The sequence below is a fragment of the Dreissena polymorpha genome, chromosome 3, assembly GCF_020536995.1.
Source record: "Dreissena polymorpha isolate Duluth1 chromosome 3, UMN_Dpol_1.0, whole genome shotgun sequence".
NCBI lineage: Eukaryota > Metazoa > Mollusca > Bivalvia > Myida > Dreissenidae > Dreissena > Dreissena polymorpha.
Window position 1 is genome coordinate 130,099,014 of NC_068357.1, and position 21,738 is coordinate 130,120,751.

At 36.5% G+C, this 21,738-nt stretch overlaps 4 protein-coding genes across 24 annotated transcripts in view; 2 read left to right on the plus strand and 2 right to left on the minus strand.

Annotated features, from left to right (window-relative positions):
• The window catches only part of LOC127871441 (coiled-coil domain-containing protein 74B-like), a 187,249-nt gene that overhangs the window by 154,299 nt on the left and 11,212 nt on the right, over nt 1–21,738 (minus strand). The window lies entirely within an intron of this gene.
• LOC127871440 (nucleoredoxin-like) overlaps nt 1–21,738 on the plus strand; it is a 205,077-nt gene that overhangs the window by 124,678 nt on the left and 58,661 nt on the right. The window lies entirely within an intron of this gene.
• The window catches only part of LOC127871444 (synaptosomal-associated protein 29-like), a 153,279-nt gene that overhangs the window by 45,467 nt on the left and 86,074 nt on the right, over nt 1–21,738 (plus strand). The gene's annotated exons all lie outside the window — the stretch shown is intronic.
• The window catches only part of LOC127871437 (breakpoint cluster region protein-like), a 232,114-nt gene that overhangs the window by 27,497 nt on the left and 182,879 nt on the right, over nt 1–21,738 (minus strand). For 2 of the 19 annotated variants that reach the window (XM_052414367.1, XM_052414370.1), the window contains 9 exons: nt 20,020–20,062; nt 17,861–17,913; nt 15,242–15,358; nt 14,735–14,871; nt 14,194–14,261; nt 12,846–12,958; nt 8,721–8,937; nt 3,758–3,862; nt 3,279–3,350 (listed from right to left, as the gene is read on the minus strand). The exons of 7 other annotated variants lie outside the window; for them this stretch is intronic. In XM_052414367.1, the coding sequence (XP_052270327.1) occupies nt 3,279–3,350; nt 3,758–3,862; nt 8,721–8,937; nt 12,846–12,958; nt 14,194–14,261; nt 14,735–14,871; nt 15,242–15,358; nt 17,861–17,913; nt 20,020–20,062 (925 nt within the window). The remainder of the gene's footprint in view (nt 1–3,278; nt 3,351–3,757; nt 3,863–8,720; nt 8,938–12,845; nt 12,959–14,193; nt 14,262–14,734; nt 14,872–15,241; nt 15,359–17,860; nt 17,914–20,019; nt 20,063–21,738) is intronic. 10 more of the 19 variants (XM_052414366.1, XM_052414371.1, XM_052414365.1 and 7 more) reach the window with 8 other exon arrangements.

A 21,738-nucleotide genomic window follows, 5' to 3' on the forward strand; every position in this document is an offset into this window, starting at 1 on the left:
ATTCGCTTTCATAAACCGATAGTACGGTGATATTGTACCGTTCTAATTCAAAGAAAAAGACGCAAAAAGTTTGTTAAAATTTATTCGTACGCAAACATCACACAAAAAGCATTTTAATTCAACAACCTCATACAAAATACAACGCTTCAAACTGACCTTGGCATTTGATTCATACTTCTCCATAATCTCTCGCTTACGCTTAAGCACACTTTATACTTGCGTACGTCCAACACAGAGCTCACTTGCTATTTCACGGGAACTTTTTCCAGATGCAAACAGGTTTCAAACATTTGACTCGCTCCTCTAATGTGAGGAACTTAAGTTTACCACTTATTGTTATTCCGTGATTTATTATTCCAATTGCTTTTAAAAGTGTTGTGAACGCTAGAAAGCTCTTTTAAAGAATGATCCGAAAATGTTATTTAAAAATCGATACTCAATGTTGTAAGTACAATGTACTAATTAGCGGTCATATAATTAGCGATTATTACTTTAAACGTGTCAAAAACTCTGACATATTTTCTGTTGAAGAAACCCCCACAATTATCCCCGGAAAACAAACCTTCTCAACACCTTATTATTTGTTTACTCGCAGCAGGCCGCTTTTATAATATCAAAGGCAATTACCGCTATCAAACGCTTTAACCGCAAAAAAGACGGACAAATGATGTGCAGTGTTTTTAATTTTCGCGACTCGAGACGACTGACGCGTGACCGTTGATTTCAGTTCAAACATGAATTTCGGAGTTAAATAAAGTGGCCGTTATGGACAGGTGGCCGTTAAATTCAGGTGTAATATAGAGTGTTTTATCATCAGGGGGATTCCAGACTGACCGTTGTCTGCAGGTGACCGGTAAATTCAGGTGGCCGTTAGGTCAGTTTTGACTGTATTTGAAGTTTGAAAGCAATAGCCTTGATACTTTAGAAGTAAAGTGGATCGAAACACAAAATTTAACCATATATTTAAAGTTACTAAGTCAAAAAAGGGCCATAATTCTGTAAAAATGACAACCAGAGTTATGCAACTTGTCCTTTTACTGTACCCTTATGATACTTTGCGAGTGTTCCAAGTATGAAAGCAATATCTATGATACTTTAGGGGTAAAGTGGACCAAAACACAAAACTTAACCAAAATTTTCTAAGTATAAAGGGCCCATAATTCCGTCCAAATGCCAGTCAGAGTTATATAACTTTGCCTGCACAGTCCCCTTATCATAGTTAATAAGTGTTGCAAATATGAAAGCAATAGCTTTGATACTGTAGGAATAAAGTGGACCTAAACACAAAACTTTACCAAATTTTCAATTTTCTAAGTATAAAAAGGGCAAATAATTCTGTCAAAATGCCAGTCAGAGTTACATAACTTTGTCTGCACAGTCCCCTTATGATAGTTATTAAGTGTTGCAAGTATGAAAGCAATAGCTTTGATACTTAAAGAATAAAGTGGATCTAAACACAAAACTTAACCAAAATTTTCAATTTTCTAAGTATAAAAAGGGCACATAATTCTGTCAAAATGCCAGTCAGAGTTACATAAATTTGCCTGCAACAGTCCCCTTATGATAGTTAGTAAGTGTTGCAAGTATGAAAGCAATAGCTTTGATACTTAAGGAATAAAATGGATCTAAACACAAAACTTAACCAAAATTTTCAATTTTCTAAATATAAAAAGGGCACATAATTCTGTCAAAATGCACGCCAGAGTTATCTAACTTTGCCTGCCCAGTCCCCTCATGATAGTAAGTAAGTGTACCAAGTTTGAATGCAATAGCATTGATACTTTCTGAGAAAATTGGACCTAAACGCAAAACTTAACCGGACACCAACGCCGATGCCAAGGTGATGACAATAGCTCATAATTTTTTTTCAAAAAAGAGATGAGCTAAAAATGCAGTGAGTAATAATAATGGGAATATACAGGCATTTAGAACTTGTATGTGATTCTTAATTGTCAAGAATGCAGGGAATTTACTGGTCTTTATGACTATGATGTATGTACATTCAACAAGAGCACCGCATAACGGGTGCCAACGCTCAGCTGCGAAAGCTTGTCAGATTTTTTTTTTTTAAAGAGGTCAAAGTGACCTTGACCTTTGACCTATTGACCCAAAACTGGGTGTGGCGTGTAGAACTCATCAAGGGTCATCTACATATGAAGTTTCAAAGTTGTAGGTTCACTTTGATTTTAGAGCCAATGTTAAGGTTTTAGCACGACGCCTACGGCGGACAACACGACAAGCTGGCTATGACAATACCTCGGATTTTCTCCGAAAACAGACATTCTAAAAATTGGACAAAAACTCTTTACAAGGAATAGTGATATTATATTTTCAAAATACCCTCACACTTTTAAAGCAATTACTAGTAAACCCATGACATGTATTTTTTCCATGAAACCTTTTTTTTTTTACTGCAAATACAGTCAACCCTTTATTAACATACCACAAAAGGGTGTAACCAAAAGTGGTCTCTTAGTAAAATTGTCTTTAATAAAAGATCATTCTGGAAAAAAGTAAAATCATGGTCAGTATCAAATTAATAGATTATTATATGATACAACTACATGTACCTTGTTTAATATTTAAATTGTGTATAATAATTCAGATAAACCTTATTTTGAAAATGTGTATACAGGGGTTGATATATTGATACTACTCGGCCTTTCGCAGAAAACCCAGACAATTTTTTTAATTGTTTCAAAGATTATGCCAAGTAATTATGTTTGCAAATAATTGCAAATAATTGGGACTGATGAATCACTTGGTCAATATCAGTGCATCTGGAAGAGCACTTAACCATTTACTCCAGCTTCGTTCTCAGTAAAAGATTTAAAAGTCAGAGCTATGCACGCGCAATTACACAATTGCTTTAGCAAGAAAAACAAAAGCCAAATTTATATTGTCGAGAAAGTATTGTTTTATGGGTTCTTGACATGAAGCCGCTTTCCTTTGATAAATCAGCGATCAAATTTATCCATTAAAGATAAACAGATTATCAAATTTTACCCCTCCATGTATGTGGTCGCTAAATCAAATCTTGGACATCGAAATACAAAAAAATCAGTCGTCTCTGGTCACGTAAGACAATAGTCACTTAAATACAATATCAAAATAGAGTGATAATGCTCAGGGGAATTCATAGTGATCGCATTATACAAAGGTCTCTTAATTCAAAAGGTCGCATACACATGACTGTATGCTCTAACTAAAACTAGTTCTTGTTTAAAAGTTAGTACAGACAAGTATGGAAACAACAGTTTGTATGTAAATAGACTCACCACATTTGTCTCTTGTCAAGCCCTGCATTTTGTGAATAGTTACATTGAGACTACCAGTCAACATTTCCTCATCTGAAATGTTTTAATAAAAGAGCACTAAAAAAGACAACTCATGCATCAAGCACATAATTAGATATACTCAAGGGATCATATAGATTTGTTTAAAATTTGTTGAGAATTATTGGCTGACGTATTTGTTACTGATCATTGATCAAAATAAGAATGATGGCTCCCAACATTTGAAGTCTCATTTTAGCACTTTTTTCAAAATGTGTTTCTGTATAATCAAATCACAAATAATAAAACAACATAATCAAATTTACATCAGTCATTGTGATAAGAGAACCTTGTTTTTTAGATTGTAAAAAGGACTTAAAGCAGTATACACATTCTATTCAGGGCCAACAAAAAGTGACAATTCAATCTGGTTTGTAACGCTTACAAAAGTAATGAAGATACCATTAATGCCTTCCACATACCTTTCTTCAGCAGTACAGTGCCAATGCCATTGACCGGTGTATGCAGCTTGGTGGCATTAATGAGCTGCTCACAGTCATGAGTGGACAGCTGAACTGGCGGTAACGCTGTGGTGGAAGAGGTGCAAGCATGGGAACACTGTGGTGTGATATGAACAATAAAGGCACTGACTCTTCAGTCAAAACAGTTCTGTACACTTGTGGCATACAAAGTTAGAGTCAATATAAAGCATGTTAGAATACAAATAATACTTGTTGATCATACTTGGTTCTCAAATGACCATCAGCCCAAAGCATAAATGTCTGGCATCAAATCATTCTTTCTTCGCATTTGTGACTTCTTTATCCCTCAAAATGTAAACTTTGGACCATGAGATATTTGTCAAAAAGTGAAAGTCCATAAATTAACTTATAATCTTTATGTCTGTTTTAAGAGTTTTGCTGTACTCAGGTTAAATAAAAACAAGGGACAAAATTGTCACAAAACCAGGTTTTCAATTAATAACAAGGGACAAAATTGTCACAAAACCAGGTTTTCATTGTGAAAAAAAATCTGATAAAGGGAGACAACTCAAACTGAACTTTTGAAATGAACAAACAAAATTAACCCCCTTTGTAAGTTTGTTTTAAAATAAATCTATTTTTAGTCGTGGCGACCTTGACATTGGAGATATTGACGTGATTCTTTTGTGCGACACACCGTCCCAGGATGGTGAACAAATGTGCCAAATGATTTTAAAATCTCATAATGAATGACATAGTTATAGCCCAGACAAGCTCATTTATGGCTATTTTTACCTTTGAATTCAAAGTGTGACCTTGACCTTGGAGATATTGACGTAATTTTTTCACGCGACACACCGTCTAATGATGGTTAACAAATGATTTTAAAATCTCACAATGAACGACAAAGTTATGGCCCGGACAAGCTTGTTCCGCCCGCCCGCCAGCCCGCCCGCATTCGCCAATCTAATAACCAGTTTTTTCCTTCGGAAAACCTGGTTAAAAAAAAAGTCTGATAAAGGGAGACAATTCAAAATGTGCATTGTTACCCCCCTTGTTTCAAATTCAATCTATTTTTACTCATGACAACCTTGATTTCAATTTGGAAAAAAAATGTCTGATAAAGGGAGACAACTCAAAATGCACATTGTTACCGATTGTTCATAGTTCAGGTTCCCAGCTTTATTTATGAACAAATTCCCTGATTTTTCCCTGATGGAAAATAAAAATTCCAGAAACATAATTTTGACCGATTTCTTGTTTTAGACACCCACAATAAATAGCAGTTGCAGACAATAACATGTATTATATTTATGTAACTTTATAGCAATGGCCTCCCCTCTCCCCTCACAGGCATCCTTTCCTCGCCTTTTCATTTATTTTCATTTAATGTTTGTTTTGTAACAATAATTGCAACATATTGTTAAGTAATTAAACATTTTTAAAGTCTGACCAAACAATATTCCCTGACTGGAAAAAGTGAAAGTCTTTTTCATGGTTTTCCCTTATCTCCAGGTTGGCTGGAAACCCTGTAGTTACCCCCCTTGTTTCAAAATCAATCTATTTTATATCGTGGCGACCTTGACCTTGGAGATATTGACGTAATGTTTTTGCGCTACACACCGTCTAATGGAGAACAAATGTGCCAAATGATTTCAAAATCTCACAATGAATGACATAGTTATGGCCCGGACAAGCTCATTTATGGCCATTTTTTACCTTTGAACTCAAAGTGTGACCTTGACCTTGGAGATATCGATGTAATTCTTTTGCGCGCCACACCGTCCAATGATGGTGAACAAATGTGCCAAATGATTTTAAAATCTCACAATGAACGACAAAGTTATGGCCCGGACAAGCTTGTTCCGCCCGCCCGCCAGCCCGCCGACATTCGCCAATCTAATAACCAGAGTTTTCCTTCGGAAAACCTGGTTAAAAATATACATGGTAACTTTGAACTGAAAAAAAAGTGGCATCACAAACGTCAACTAACACATTATGCAACAAATGATTTTTTTCCCATTCAAAACCAAAATTAATATACTGTGAAACCATTATATATCGTCAGGCATTAATTTTCGTATATTTCGTCAGTCGACCGATTGACGAATTCAAGATCCTAATGAACAATTATGTCCCATATATGAACAAATTAAGACTGAATTACCAAAGGCATGAGGCACTAAAATCCAACGTTATCCACGCATACATACTCCATCTGTTACGTCAAGATAAATCCGGTTTTGACACAAAAGGGTGTAGATTACACAGTGTACTTAACTGACATGTGACATTGCTCTAAAACGCGAAAGCAGTACAGCTGTATCAACTGCGTTGACTTCGTTTAGGTAGAATTGTAATGATAAGCGCTAATTGTAAAAAACTTTATTACCCATTGTGTGTATTGTGTTTTTCAGTGTTGTTACAGCCTCCATGCACCGAATTTGATCCGGATCAAAGACAATAAACACAATTAAAAGATGGTGATGTATATACTTACAGTATACATTCTCCGCATTGATTACAAATAAATACAGAACATTTTGATTTGTGTTTGGTTGTTTGCATTTAACTAAAATACAGGTGTAAAAATAGCTTGTGCTTCGTTTGATTAGCTATTGATCTTTTTAATCATTGATATCTTTTACAAGTTTTACGATACATGTTTCAAACAATTGTTACTTGTAGCAATTGAAAACGTAACAAGTAAAGAGAAATTAGAAATCATGATGATTAGTTTCATCCAAACGTAGGGAAATTGTTTTCAAAAATTCACTTTTATTTTTGCGCTATTTCCAGGAAATCCCCAGAAAGCACGTGTTTCGAATGACTGAGCATGACGCAATTAAACATTGCTTTGTATCATATTGCATTCAATCTAATTTAAACTCACTCGTCCATTGGTTGTAACAATTAAATCTGAACTTTGCCCTATGAAATCGCTGTCCCATAATGCACTGTTAATTTTACACTTCCGAAAAGTATTGTACTTAAAGTGATCAAATATTTATAATGCAAAACTCTTGAAACTTTATTGAAAACTGGCCAAACAGTTTGCTAACACTAATTTTAACCAATAATCTTCGCACCTTCTCTAATTTGCGCCGATAAAGGTAAGATTGTTACTAGTAAGGCCATGATAATAAATCAGTAGGACCAATAGCAAATGACTAATCCGCTAATCATAATAATGATACACTAATGGGGGCAAATTACTGATCACCTGATAACAAAAGACTAGTATATTGACATGTGACAAACAGGCCCCACCTCCTGCAAGTGACTCTCAAGTGTCCTCCCTCTTTCCCCACTACGATTTTTCGCAACCGCGATATATTTCGGACAAACAAATCGGATATTGGCTGAAGCATTTTTTTTTCAAAGTCAGGAATTGGCCAATTTAAGTGCTGACGAAAATGTCATTTTTATAAAAATGACGAAATTTCAAGCTGACGAAAATAAATGATTTCACAGTAATCCCTTTTAATGGGCAAGGAACATCGAGATCAATCAATGTGAACTTGTGCCTAAATCTTTCACTTGATGACTATTTTGAAGCTCTAACTCAATCACTCAAGAAATGTGAAAATAGTTTGCTTCACAATCTTTTAACATTAAATGCAGAAAAAAACAAGAGCACCGCCTTGCGGGTGCAGACCGCTCATCTATTTTCTTTTTAAAGGTGAAGGGACTCTCAATTTCATTCACAAAGGAGGGAGGTGTGGAGTGAAGAGGGGTGTATAGTGTGGGGGTGTGGACATTTATTACATTATCTTCCAAAAATGCGGAAAATAAATGCATAAAAAAAAAAAAAAATTGGGTGGGGGGTGGGGGGAGGGAGGGGAGGGCACGGGGGTGGTTTGGGTGGAGTCTATTGTGGTATGTCAGGTAAGAGTAGTTTTGTCAAAGTATCAATCAAATCTAATCATAAATAAAGAATTTATGGCAATTTTTGCAAAATTTAATAATTTTACCTTGAGAGTCAAGGTCATTCAAAGGTCAAGGTAAAATTCTACTTGCCAGGTACAGTAACCTCATGATAGCATGAAAGTATTTGAAGTTTGAAAGCAATAGCCTTGATACTTTAGAAGTAAAGTGGATCGAAACACAAAATTTAACCATATATTCAAAGTTACTAAGTCAAAAAAGGGCCATAATTCTGTAAAAATGACAACCAGAGTTATGCAACTTGTCCTTTTACTGTACCCTTATGATACTTTGCGAGTGTTCCAAGTATGAAAGCAATATCTATGATACTTTAGGGGTAAAGTGGACCAAAACACAAAACTAAACCAAATTTTCTAAGTATAAAGGGCCCATAATTCCGTCCAAATGCCAGTCAGAGTTACATAACTGTGCCTGCACAGTCCCCTCATGATAGTTAATAAGTGTTGCAAGTATGAAAGCAATAGCTTTGATCCTGTAGGAATAAAGTGGACCTAAACACAAAACTTTACCAAATTTTCAATTTTCTAAGTATAAAAAGGGCAAATAATTCTGTCAAAATGCCAGTCAGAGTTACATAACTTTGCCTGCACAGTCCCCTTATGATAGTTATTAAGTGTTGCAAGTATGAAAGCAATAGCTTTGATACTTAAGGAATAAAGTGGATCTAAACACAAAACTTAACCAAAATTTTCAATTTTCTAAGTATAAAAAGGGCACATAATTCTGTCAAAATGCCAGTCAGATTTACATAACTTTGCCTGCACAGTCCCCTTATGATAGTTAGTAAGTGTTGCAAGTATGAAAGCAATAGCTTTGATACTTAAGGAATAAAATGGATCTAAACACAAAACTTAACCAGACGCCAACGCCGACGCCAAGGTGATGACAATAGCTCATAATTTTTTTTCAAAAATTAGATGAGCTAAAAATGACCGAATTTCAGAAAAACTCCAAAATATCTCCCTCTCCATGGGCATAATGGGTTCAGTTACTGAAAATCAAATACAGCTCTTACGTTGACATTTGACGCGCTGAGACTCAATGGCCTCCCTCCACTCCTCTCGCTCGTAGTCCGTGGGAAAGAGGAAGGTGCGGGGCGCAAACCTTTCCACAGTGAGGTTCAATGGTAACCGTGGTAACCCCTCCACCAAGCTCGCCTCCTGCTCCTGAATCTTCTTCTTCAGCTTCTCCACATTCCTTACCGCTTTCTTCTGGGTCAGAGAAAAGTGCTTCTGTGGAAAAAAAATATTGACATTAGAAACAAGAGGGCCTTTCGCTCACCTGAGATTCAAAGGAACTGACCTGTTCTGTGCATCCCAAGATGTCATTAGAACAAAATGTTCTTACCAACTTTCATGACTAATGAACACCCTGGCAGCCACGTTTTTCAACAGACCAGAAACATTTTCATACACATCCAAGTTATCATTTAAACAAATATACTGACAAAGTTTAATGAAGATTCATAATTCCATATAAGGAAAAATGCCCAGCCCACTGGTGGCCATGTTTTTCAAGCAACTGGAACCATTTTCGTACTTATATATCATTGGGACAAATCTTCTGACAAAGTTTCATGATGATCGTACAATAAATACGACTTCTAGAGTGTTAACAAGGTATAACTATATATATATATATAATAGCTATATAAGGAAAAATGCCACGCCCCCTTGGCGGCCATGTTTTTCCACCAACCCGAACCATTTTCGAACCCATCCAAGATATTATTGGGACAAATCATCTGATTAAGTTTCATGATGATCGGACAATAAATGTGGCCTCTAGAGTGTTAACAAGGTTTTACAAAAGCATGATATATAGCCATATCAGGAAAAATGCCCTGCCCCTGGTGGCCATGTTTTTTAAGCAACCGAAACCATTTTCAAACTCATCCAAGATATCATTAGGACAAATCTTCTGACCAAGGTTCGTAAAGATCAGAAAATAAATGTGTCTTCTAGAGTGTTAACAAGGTTTTACTATAGCCATATAAGGAAAAATGCCCCGCCCCCTGGCGGCCATGATTTTCAACCAACCGGCATCATTTTTTTACTTGTCCAAGCTATTACTGGGATGAATCTTCTGACCAAGTTTCAGGAAGATCTGACAATAAATGTGGCCTCTAGAGTGTTAACAAGATTTTACTATAGCCAAATATAGCCATATAAGGAAAAATGCCCCGCCCCCCTGGTGGCCATGTTTTTCAACCAACCGGCATCATTTTTTTACTTGTCCAAGCTATTACTGGGATGAATCTTCTGACCAAGTTTCAGGAAGATCTGACAATAAATGTGGCCTCTAGAGTGTTAACAAGATTTTACTATAGCCAAATATAGCCATATAAGAAAAAATGCCCCGCCCCTTGGCAGCCATGTTTTTGAGCAAACGTAACCATTATCGAACTCATCCAAGATATCATTGAAACCAATCTTCTGACCAAATATCAGAAAATTGGACAATAAATGTGGTCTTTAGAGTGTTCACAGGGTTTTTCTATAGCCATATAAGCAAAAATGCTCCGCCCCTTGGCAGCCATGATTTTCAAGCAAACGTAATCGTTTTCAAACTCATCCAAGATATCATACAGACCAATCTTCTGACCAAATTGCATGAAGATTGAACAATTAATGTGGCCTCTAGAGTGTTAACAAGGTTTTACTATAGCCATATTAGGAAAACTGCCCCGCCCCCTGGCGGCCATGTTTTTACACCGATCTGGACCATTTTTGAACTCGTCCGAGATATCAATGAAACCAATGTTTTGAACAAGTTTCATGATGATTGAGCAAAAATTGTGACTTCTAGAGTGTTCACAAGGTTTCTCTATAGCCATATAAGGAATACTGCCCCGTCCCCTGGCGGCCATGTTTTTCAACGGACTGGAACTATTAATGAATTCAACCAACATATCATTTAGACAAACATTTTGACAAAGTTGCATGAAGATTGGGCATCAAATGTGACTTCTACAGTGTTCACAAGGTTTTTCTTTTTTTTGACCTAGTGACCTAGTTTTTGACCCAGCATGACCCAGTTTCGAACTCAGTCGAGGTATCAATGACACAAATGTTCTGACCAAATTTCATGAAGATCAGACAATAAATGTGGCCTCTAGAGTGTTCACAAGGCAAAATGTTGCAACGGACGACGCACAAGGGACAAAAGGCGATCACAAAAGCTCACCATGAGTATGTTGTGCTCAGGTGAGCTAATAACTAAACTGGCCTAACCTAAAGGCAAATCCTACTTTCCATGTTACATTTTATAACATGTTTTGTAACCTGAAACAAATACAACTGTGAATGCATAGAATTCTTAAACAAGTCCCATGAAATAATACAAACACTGTATTTATACATACATATTATAAAAGGGTTTGTGAAATTATGAGTAACAAAAGCTTCATACTTGGAGACGAATGCCCCCCTAAACAGGGCCTTGTCACAGGATATTTTGCAACAAAACTGACCATACAAGATAATTATATCATATGAATGTGACTTAAATAAGATTCTAGTTGACACAGAATTATGCACTTCAGTTACACTATCGTTTATAGCAAATGGGTTGAGAATATTAAAGTATTATAACTAGGGGTCGTCAAACGTCCAAGGAGTATGCACATGTGAAGTATCAAGCCATTCAGTCAATTTGTAGGCAAGTTATTTATCAAAAACATTTTTCACACTTATTGTGACAATGACCTTGAGATTTGACCTTGTGACCCCAATTTCAATAGGGGTCATCAACTGTCCAAGACCAATATACAAGAGAGAGAGTATCAAGCTAATCGGTGAATCAGTTGACGAGGTATTGATCAAAAAGATTTTCACACTTAGTGTGACAGTGAACTTGACCTTTGACCTTATAATGACCCAAATTTCAATAGGGGCCATCTACTGTCCAACGCCAATGCACATGTAAAATATCAAGCCAATCTGTCCCTCTGTTCACAATTTATTGATCTGAAACAACTTCACACTTATTGTGACATAACCTTGCTTAATACTCCTGAGAATGCAGACAATAATTCTTTAAAGATTGTGCATGATCTGAAATCAGTCGTGGTTCCATCATTATATATTGGTTTCTGATTATATCATTTAAGTTTTTGGGAACCAATGGACAAAAAGATAAACAGACAAACAAAGGAAGGGGCAGTCAGACAAAGTGTCAATCCACATTATATACTGTAAAACCATTAAATTTCGTGTGGGATGAATTTTCGTGGATTTCGTTGGTCCCCTGAACCACAAATTCAAGTACCAACGATTATTTATACATTTTTAATCCGAAATCCATCATTTCCGAATGTCATTTCCGACATTTTCTTTTGAACTGTTCCCGTTTTCAACCATTTTTAATAGACATTGTTTGATCGAGAAATGCTTGTTTATACAATTTGTTGTTTTCTTGATAGGTGTTTGTGTAATAATACTTTTTAAAGCAAGAACGGTATTTAAACTGTATATCAACGATTGTTCTCTTTTACGTGACATCGTCAAATTAACAGTTTGCAGATTTATCACATATGTCAATTAGTGCCAATCAACGTTAAAAGAGACATAACCGTTTTCACACGTGTATTTGGGGGATCTTATTACTCAATTTTTACTAATAGGGGACCGATTGCGCTGAGAATAGCAAATATTGTCAAACCAACATTTATGGCAATTAGCGAGTGGGGACCCACAAGTGCGCCGCTTTATCGCTCTTATTGACAATTATCGGCAACACTTTCCTGCTTCAGTGCACATTAACCTCAAGTCTTGCTGTCAACACAGCTTAGCAGATTACTCTGGTTGTTTTAATAAAAAATTAATTATCATGACGGTCAGTCTTCCCCAAAAATTTGAAATCCACGAAAATTACGTGTCAATGAATTAGTTTTGTTTTATTAAACCACAAAATTTCGTACCGACGAATTTCTATACGTTTACAGTACCTCATTTTATGTTCATATGTTATGCAGTCTTCAAGTTTAAACAGTAAATACTTTTTTACTACTTTAAATATGTTAAAACACTTTTGGGGGACTTAAAATGCCCCAAGAATAATGAGAACAGACAGTCCTTATGTGCAGAGTGGCAACCGAGAGAGCAGCAGTTTCCTGCACATCTGCTTTAAGGATACTCACCTCTTTGTTGATATCTGCCCTCAACATCTCCTCTCTCAGCTCCACCTTCAGGTTGCCTATCTTAAACTTCAGCTCCTCCAGGCTTTCCTTCAGCTCATACTTCACGCTGCCCTCTGGCAATAGTTGCATACATATTGACATGTTAGAATTACAATGAAACTAACCCACCTCTGGGAATAGGTGCTAACAATTTGATACTTTAGCATCACAAAGGCACTAGCTTCCCTCTAGGAATTATTGGGGAAAAAAAACACATAGTTTTCAAACATTAACACATACCTTAATATGTGAATGTGTACAGTCCAACCTGAAAACAGCAGTCAGTCAAAGGAAACAACCAAAGTGACCTTGCAGACATGTGACCATGGTTCTCAGATGACCACTTGTTAGATGGTTGGTCGGTTGATAGTATTGTTAGTTTGTTAACCCACCCAGTAATTTGCACATAGTGTAACATAAACAAAGGCTCATTGGGGATAACTATGCATTCTAACACAATTATTTCTATAAACTAATACAAATGAAAATTCTATAAATTGACTTTAATTCAAACCTATCATTAAACATTTGAGTTTATCAGTGCTAATATTATTGTTTACTCAGGCATCTTGTTGATATAAATCCAACAGTTCCTATAATTTTCATTTCTTTTTTAAGTATCAGGTCACCGTCACAGTGAGGTGTCATTGATGTCATGTCCGAAAAAGTATAGCGGATTCACAGTTATAAACCAAAAGTACGGCATAACAGTATCATTCTCATTCAAAGAAACAGACGCCAATAGCTAATAAAAAATATTTAGCTAACATCACACTTACAACTGGCTGTTAACCAGTTGTAGACAGGTGACAGTTATAAGGTGAAATATAGAATGATTTTCATTAGGGCAATCTAGACTGACCGCAGTAGGCAGGTGAACACTGTTCTCATGTGACCGCTTAGTCAAGTTGGACTGTATATGTGTTGCATGAAGTTTGAATCAAAATGATAATCTCCATGCTAATTGGAACAAGAGTTATTTCATCTGGTTAAAGCAGCATACAAACATATGGTCCATTGTACGCCACAAAGGCATATCAGCCCTCGGTGCATATTAACTGACAAACGCTTATACATAAGAAAATTTGTTGTAGTTTCACTATGAACAGGAAACGCATGCGTGAGATATATTTGTTGTTTTTCTCAGTGTTTGTTTGTTTTAACACTTGCATGTTTATCTCCAATAATCACAGCTGACATCTCAAGCAGTCTCATGCAATATGCGACCATTTTATACCGCCAGTCTATAAATGATAAAAAGACAAGCTTTTAGTATTTTTTTTACATAAGTGCCTAGTGCAAACTTTACCTCTGATGTGCATTTGAAGTGAATGCAAGGGAAGGCTCCAAACGAATTTAAAGGACACATCTCTCATTCTGTAAATAGAAAAGAGAGAACATATTATTTTAAAACACAATTGCACACATTTTATGGTGAAATAATGAGTAATTCAACATTCTCAGGCAGGAAGCACTTGTATACAAATCTTATGATAAATGTATGCAGAATGCGAATGACTTGTCTGTAAAAGTTTCAAACAATATCAACAATTCTTGCAAATTTTAAGTACATAATTATGCTCCAAATAGGAATATGTTTCTACATCAGTCAAGTCACATTGATTACTTGAGGTCCATGAGTTAAAGTCAGTTTAGTCTCCAAATGCTTCTAAGATTAGATGCAAGAAAAAATACAGGAATGCAGTGACAATTTTTTAACCTTGCTTCCAAACACTAATGCTTCGTGCACAACAAAGTCTATTTTAGTTAAAACTATGAAAACAATAATGCTTTCAGGAATCAGAGCTAATTATCTAGTGATAAAGCAAGGAAAGGAATTATTAGCATACTTGGCTCCTCCCTTGTGTTTTGTGCAGATGAGGATGTCAGTGAAGAGGAACACATAGCGGAGGTGTCTTGTGCCCTTCTTGTCCTTCGAGACCTCCACCATGAACCCACTCTTCACCAGTTGTCTCCCTTCCTGGGACTGCAACAACCACAATAACAAACATACATGACATTTTGCTTGAATCCAGATTGTTTGTAAAATCAATGTACATGTATAAACTAGAAAACCTAAATTAAGACAAATGCTTAATACACAATATGCCATCATTATGCAATTACTACTGGTAGTTCTCCCAATCCTTTAATTTGCTGTTTCCTGACACCTTTCAGATATGCATAGTTCTACTTAGAAAATATTTGCGAATCTACTGCAATGGATTTTAGTCCCAAACAATACTCACTAGATCCCATCCTCTCGTACATACTTAAGACACTAAGACACTAAATGAAAGTGTCTTCCCAATCCATTACTACCTAAACACCTTTCCCCTCACAACAGGCTCACTAACCGTGCTGAGTCCATGAAAGGCAGAGTTGTACACACGGAGATTCTCCTCACTCAGTTTCAAGGCTTTTTGCAGGACCAGATAGTCAGGATGTGACTCAGGAGTGTGCTTTATCAGGTCCTGAAACACAACTCACACTCAAGAACATGAGGGCCTGAAAGGCCAAAAGTCGCTCACCTAAGATAACAAGATATTATTGGGACAAATCTTCTGACCAAGTTTCATGAAGATCGGAAATTAAATGTGGCCTCTAGAGTGTTCACAAGGTTTTACTATAGCCAAATAAGGAAAAATGCCCCGACCACTGCCAGCCATATTTTTCAACCAACCAGCATCATTTTTGAACTCTTCCAAGATATTATCGGGATGAATCTTCTGACCAAGTTTCATGAAGATCGGACAGTAAATGTGGCCACTAGAGTGTAAACAAGATTTTACTATAGCCATATAAGGAAAATTGTCCCGCCCCTTGGAAGCCATGTTTTTCAAGCAAACATAATTATTTTCAAACTAATCCAAGATATCATTGAGACCAATCTTCTGACCAAATTTCATGAAGACTGGACAATAAATGTAGCCTCTAGAGTGTTAACAAGGTTTTATAATAGCCATTATATAGCCATTTAAGGAAAAATGCCCCGCCCCCTGGTGGCCATGTTTTTAAAAGCAACCAAAACCATTTTCGAACTCATCCAAGATATCATTGGGACAAATCTTCTGACCAGGTTTTATGATGATCGGAAAATAAATGTGACCTCTAGAGTGTTAACAAGGTTTTACTATAGCCATATAAGGAGAAATGCCCCGCCCAGTGGTGGCCATGTTTTTCAACCAACCGGCATCATTTTTGAACTCGTCCAAGCTATTACTGGGATGAATCTTCTGACCAAGTTTCATGAAGATCAGACACTAAATGTGGCCTCTAGAGTGTTAGCAAGATTTTACTATAGCCATATATAGCCATTTAAGGAAAAATGCCCCGCCCCTTGGCAGCCATGTTTTTCAAGCAAACGTTTCCATTTTCAAACTCATCCAAGATATCATTGAGACCAATATTCTGACAAAATTTCATGAAGATTGGACAATAAATGTGCCCTCTAGAGAGTTAACAAGGCAAATGTTGACGCGGCACAACGCACAACAGACAACGGACAAAAGGCTATCACAAAAGCTCACCGTGAGCACGTTGTGCTCAGGTGGGCTAATAAAGGGGCTTACAGCATGTGGGTCAAGTGACGTCGCATTCTGAGAAAACTGGGCATAATGCATGTGCTTAAAGTGTCGGCCCAGATTAGCTTGTGCAGTCCGCACAGGCTAATCAGGGACGACACTTTCCACCTAAATTGGATTTTTGCTAAGAAGAGACTTCATTTAAACGAAAAATGTCATAAAAGTGGAAAGTGTTGTCCCTGATTAGCCTAGGCGGACTGCACAGGCTAATCTGGGATGACACTTAACGCACATGCATGATGCCCTGTTTTCTCAGAACACGACTCAGCCTGTACAGTCCGAACAAGCTAATCAGGGGCAAAACTTTATGCTTTCATGGCATTTTTGGTTTACAGGAAGTTTCTTCTTAGCAAAAATCAAGTTGAGGCAGACAATGCTCTTATTGAGGCAGACAATGCTCTTATTGAGGCAGACAATGCTCTTATTGAGGCAGACAATGCTCTTATTGAGGCAGACAATGCTCTTATTGAGGCAGACAATGCTCTTATTGAGGCAGACAATGCTCTTATTCTAGAAAAGGCAATTTGTCATGCAAAAGGCATACAATCTTGATAATCATTACTCATATACTGGTGAAATTTACTACAATGAAGTCGAACAAGATTCATCTTTACAAATTCATTTTGCAAGAACATTTCTTCATCCATTTATTAAATGTTGACCACACAAAATCAATAGTGAGTCTGATAGCCCCAAATAATGTGTATACCCAATAACATCATTGTTACAACAGAAAATATTTGTGGTCTATTGATATTATACAAATGGTTCTGGTTATGTCCACTTCAATTATTAAACAGCTTTAACCACGTTGAATGTGTTTCAGACCAGGAAATGCTTTTGTCTATGCCTATTAGATTTTAATTATATCTTAACATGTATGTACCTAAAAATAAATTTAACAAGAGCCACCGCATAACGGTGCCAACGCTCGGCTGCAGGTGCATTTTTTTAATAAATGAAAGCTTGTGAGAATTTATTTTTTTTGAGGTCAGTGACCTTGACCTTTGACCTAGTGACCCCAAAATGGGTGTGGTGTGTAGAACTCATCAAGGTGCATCTACATATGAAGTTTCAAAGTTGTAGGTGGATTTAAGAGCAAATGTAAAGGTTTTAACACGACGCAGACGGCGGACAACGAGCTGGCTACGACAATACCTCGGGTTTTCTCCGAAAACAGCCGAGCTAAAAATTATTAAGAAATTATTAATTATACCCCCCCCCCAAACCCATCAGTATTTGGTTGAAAATTGTTGCAAAAAATTGGTTCCACCACCATTTCATCTTAAAATGAAATGCAGGGGCAATAAAACTTCCTAAAACTTATATAATGCAGCAGAACAGTTTGACAATAGAAGCTGAAAATATCAAAAGCTAGGAAGTTGTACCTACATAAAGAACAAGATGGTTTGTCTGTATTCTTTGTACAGGCTTCAATAAAACATCTGAAAATTCAAATAAAATAACAATGAAAACCATTCAAAGCAATTAAAATCTATAATGATATTCCAATTAGTGATGTTCAAGTAACAATTAATGCATGTCTTAAATGTTTCAGGGTATATTGGGCTTAATGCATGTTCTTAAGAGTGTGGAGCAAACTTAGGCCTCTGCCGGCTAATCAGGTATATCACCTTCCGCTTCGATAACAATTTTCATTAAAATGAAATCTTAAAAATGAAAATGATATTAAAGCAGAAAGTGTCTCCCATGATTAGCATGTGCACACTTCATGGGCTCATCTAGGACAACCCTTTAAGCAAATGCATTAGGCCCTGTTTTAAAAAGCACAGCTTATATACATTCATACTATTTACTGTGTGTGTAGATCAAACAAGGGCTGTTTGTAAAACATGCATGCCCCCCATATGGGCCTCTCCGTTGTAGTGACAGCCATTGTGTGAATATGTTTTTGTCACTGTGACCTTGACCTTTGACCTAGTGACCTTAAAATCAATAGGGGTCATCTGCCAGTCATGATCAATGTACCTATGAAGTTTCATGATCCTAGCCATAAGCATTCTTGAGTTATCATCCAGAAACCATTTTACTATTTCAGGTCACCATGACCTTGACCTTTGACCTAGTGGACCTGAAAATCAATAGGGGTCATCTGCGAGTCATGATCAATCTACCTATCAAGTTTCATGATCCTAGGAATAAGCGTTCTTCAGTTATCATCCGGAAACCATTTTACTATTTCGGGTCACTGTGAACTTGACCTTTGACCTAGTGACCTCAAAATCGATAGGGGTCATCTGCGAGTCATGATCAATGTACCTATGAAGTTTCATGATCCTAGGCATAGGCGTTCTTGAGTTATCAACCGGAAACCATTTTACTATTCCGGGTCACCATGACCTAGACCTTTGACCTCAAAATCAATAGGGGTCATCTGCAAGTCATGATCAATGTACCCATGAAGTTTCATGATCATAACCATTACGTTCTTGAGTTATCATCCGGAAACCATTTACTATTTCAGGTCACCGTGACCTTGACCTTTGATATATAACCTGAAAATCATAGGGGTCATCTGCCAGTCATTATCATCTACCTACGAAGTTTTCATGATCCTAGGCATAAGCGTTCTAGTTATCATCCGGAAACCATTTTACTATTTCAGGTCACTGTGACCTTGACCTTTGACCTAGTGACCTGAAAATCAAAGGGGTCATCTGTGAGTCATGATTAATCTACCTATTAAGTTTCATGATCCTAGGCCTAAGCATTCTTGAGTTATCATCCGGAACCATTTTACTATTTTGGGTCATCGTGACCTTGACCTTTGACCTAGTGCCCTGAAAATCAATGGGTCATCTGTGAGTCATGATCAATCTACCTATCAAGTTTCATGATCCTAGGCCTAAGCGTTCTTGAGTTATCATCCAGAAACCATTTTACTATTTTGGGTCACTGTGACCTTGACCTTTGACCTAGTGACCTCAAATCAATAGGGGTCATCTGCGAGTCATGATCTATGTACCTAAGAAGTTTCATGATCCTAGGCCCAAGCGTTCTTGAGTTATCATCCGGAACCACCTGGTGGACGGACGCGACAGACAGACCGACATGTGCAAGCAATATACCCTCTCTTCTTCGAAGGGGGGCATAAAACACTTCCTTGAGAAGATATTAAGTGGATCATTAAACAATATCCCTGTATCTACTTTGTCCAAGAAGCAACACAAGTGGGTCTTCCTGACCATAACTACATGTCAATACTTGTTTCATCCTTCATATTAATTAAGATCTCTTGAAGGTCAATGTTCATAATCAATGTACAAGGTTTTGAAACAATAACATTTAGGCACTATGTAAGCAATGTTTGACCACAATTGTTATCTCTGAGCGTTTTCCAACTCACACAGATATTCAGCAATAAAATATACCCATATACAAAACAGAAAAGGGTCAGGGACATTTACTAAAGGTAATAGGATCAAATAAAGTATTTTTCAAATGTTTTGGACTTCCATATAGTGATGCTACTTAATTAATTATAAGACTATGGAGGCTTTGATGTTACCATGTAATAATAATGTACTTACCTTCTAATTTTAGACTTTCCCCTTTGAAGTTTTCCATTTGTTCCTGAAATACAAGGCATATGTTTAACCCTTTGCATGCTGGGATATTTGTTGTGCTGCTAAAATGTTGTCTGCTGAATTTCTAAATTAGCATTTTCTTCAATTTTTTTTCAAAGAATACTATCAGAATAGCAAACAGTTTGGATCCTGATGAGACCCAGCACGTTCTGCGGCGTCTCATCAGGATCCAAACTGTTTGCAAAGGCCTTCAAAATTTGGTTCCAGCACTGAAAGGGTTAAATATCACTGTACAAAGCCTATATGACTTCAATTCTTGCCACAGAAAGCCCCTGGTCCAACTGGTTATGTCAGTGTTCTGATTATTTGTGTACGCATGTTTTAAATACTGACATGACAGAGAAATGGCTTTGGAAAAGGCTATTTAGTGGCATGAAGTTTTTTAAAGTAAAAAATAAAAGCATACAATAACTAAATGTTATACAATAACTAAATGTAATGATCATTGTTTATGTATGCTCTAGTATGTGATTAACAAACATATAGTAAATGTAGTCAACTACTTTCAATGCAATTATGCATGGTAGCTCTGTGGTTCAAATGAAACGAAATGCATAACAAAGGTTTATCATACAAATTCATCTCTTGTGTACTCTACACTATGGGCCCTACTTATGCAAATGCATGATGCAAACATACTAAACAATTAAAGAAAAACTACTACTGTCATTCAGTTTAAACAGTTCTAGAGATTCACTTCCTTGAACAAAATATAAGATGTTGGTGTTTATTTAAGTATTTCCTTACGTGTATTAATGTACATGAAACATACATGTAGGTTATTCTACTTGAATATATTGGCACAGATTGGTAGCTTTAGTAGCAACTTGTAGCCCATTGTTGACAATAATTTCCTTGCAATAGAATGCAATGTATGTTTCAGCTTATAATAGGCAATAAGTGCCGATGACCTATACTGAAACAGACCGAGCAGGCACGCCATGTAGTGTAACCAAAATATTGGACACAGCAGCAGGACAAAACCAAAGTCATTATGTCATTGATCACAAATTTACATAGCTTAGTGAAATCATAAATACATGTATTTTTTGAATATTATATACACTAAGGTGAACTTATAGGGCTGGATAAAAGATTAAATAAATGTTTATATATCTTTTAATGGGGGGGTGGGGTGGGAATTTGAGCAACATTGGGAATGGGATGTAGGAAAAAAAACACTGATGTTGTTTTGAATATATATATGTATGTTAAAGATTGCCAAAATAAACAATTAATTAAATACAACAAGTAGTACATTTCTTCATTCTTCAAATAACAATGAGTTCTGGAAAACTAGGCTTAATGAATGGGCTTACAATGTAGTCTCCGATTAGTCTGTTCATTTTGCATGACCCTTCGTGCACTTGCATTAAGCCCCATTTACCCAGAACCAGGATCCTCATAATCTAGTATTTCATCAGAAAACACATAATATTACTTGAACATTCAACCAAATTAAATGAATCATAAAAAACTCACTTTTTAAAAACAACTATTATGAACCAGGAAGTATATGATCAATAAGTAACAAACAGCACCAACATTGAGATTAGTTAATATTTGATACATAAGATAAAGACTTCTATTGTTATCAGTATGTCAACATCTACAACCCCACTGAAATGTGCATATAGGTTTAGAAATATTTTAAGCATAAAA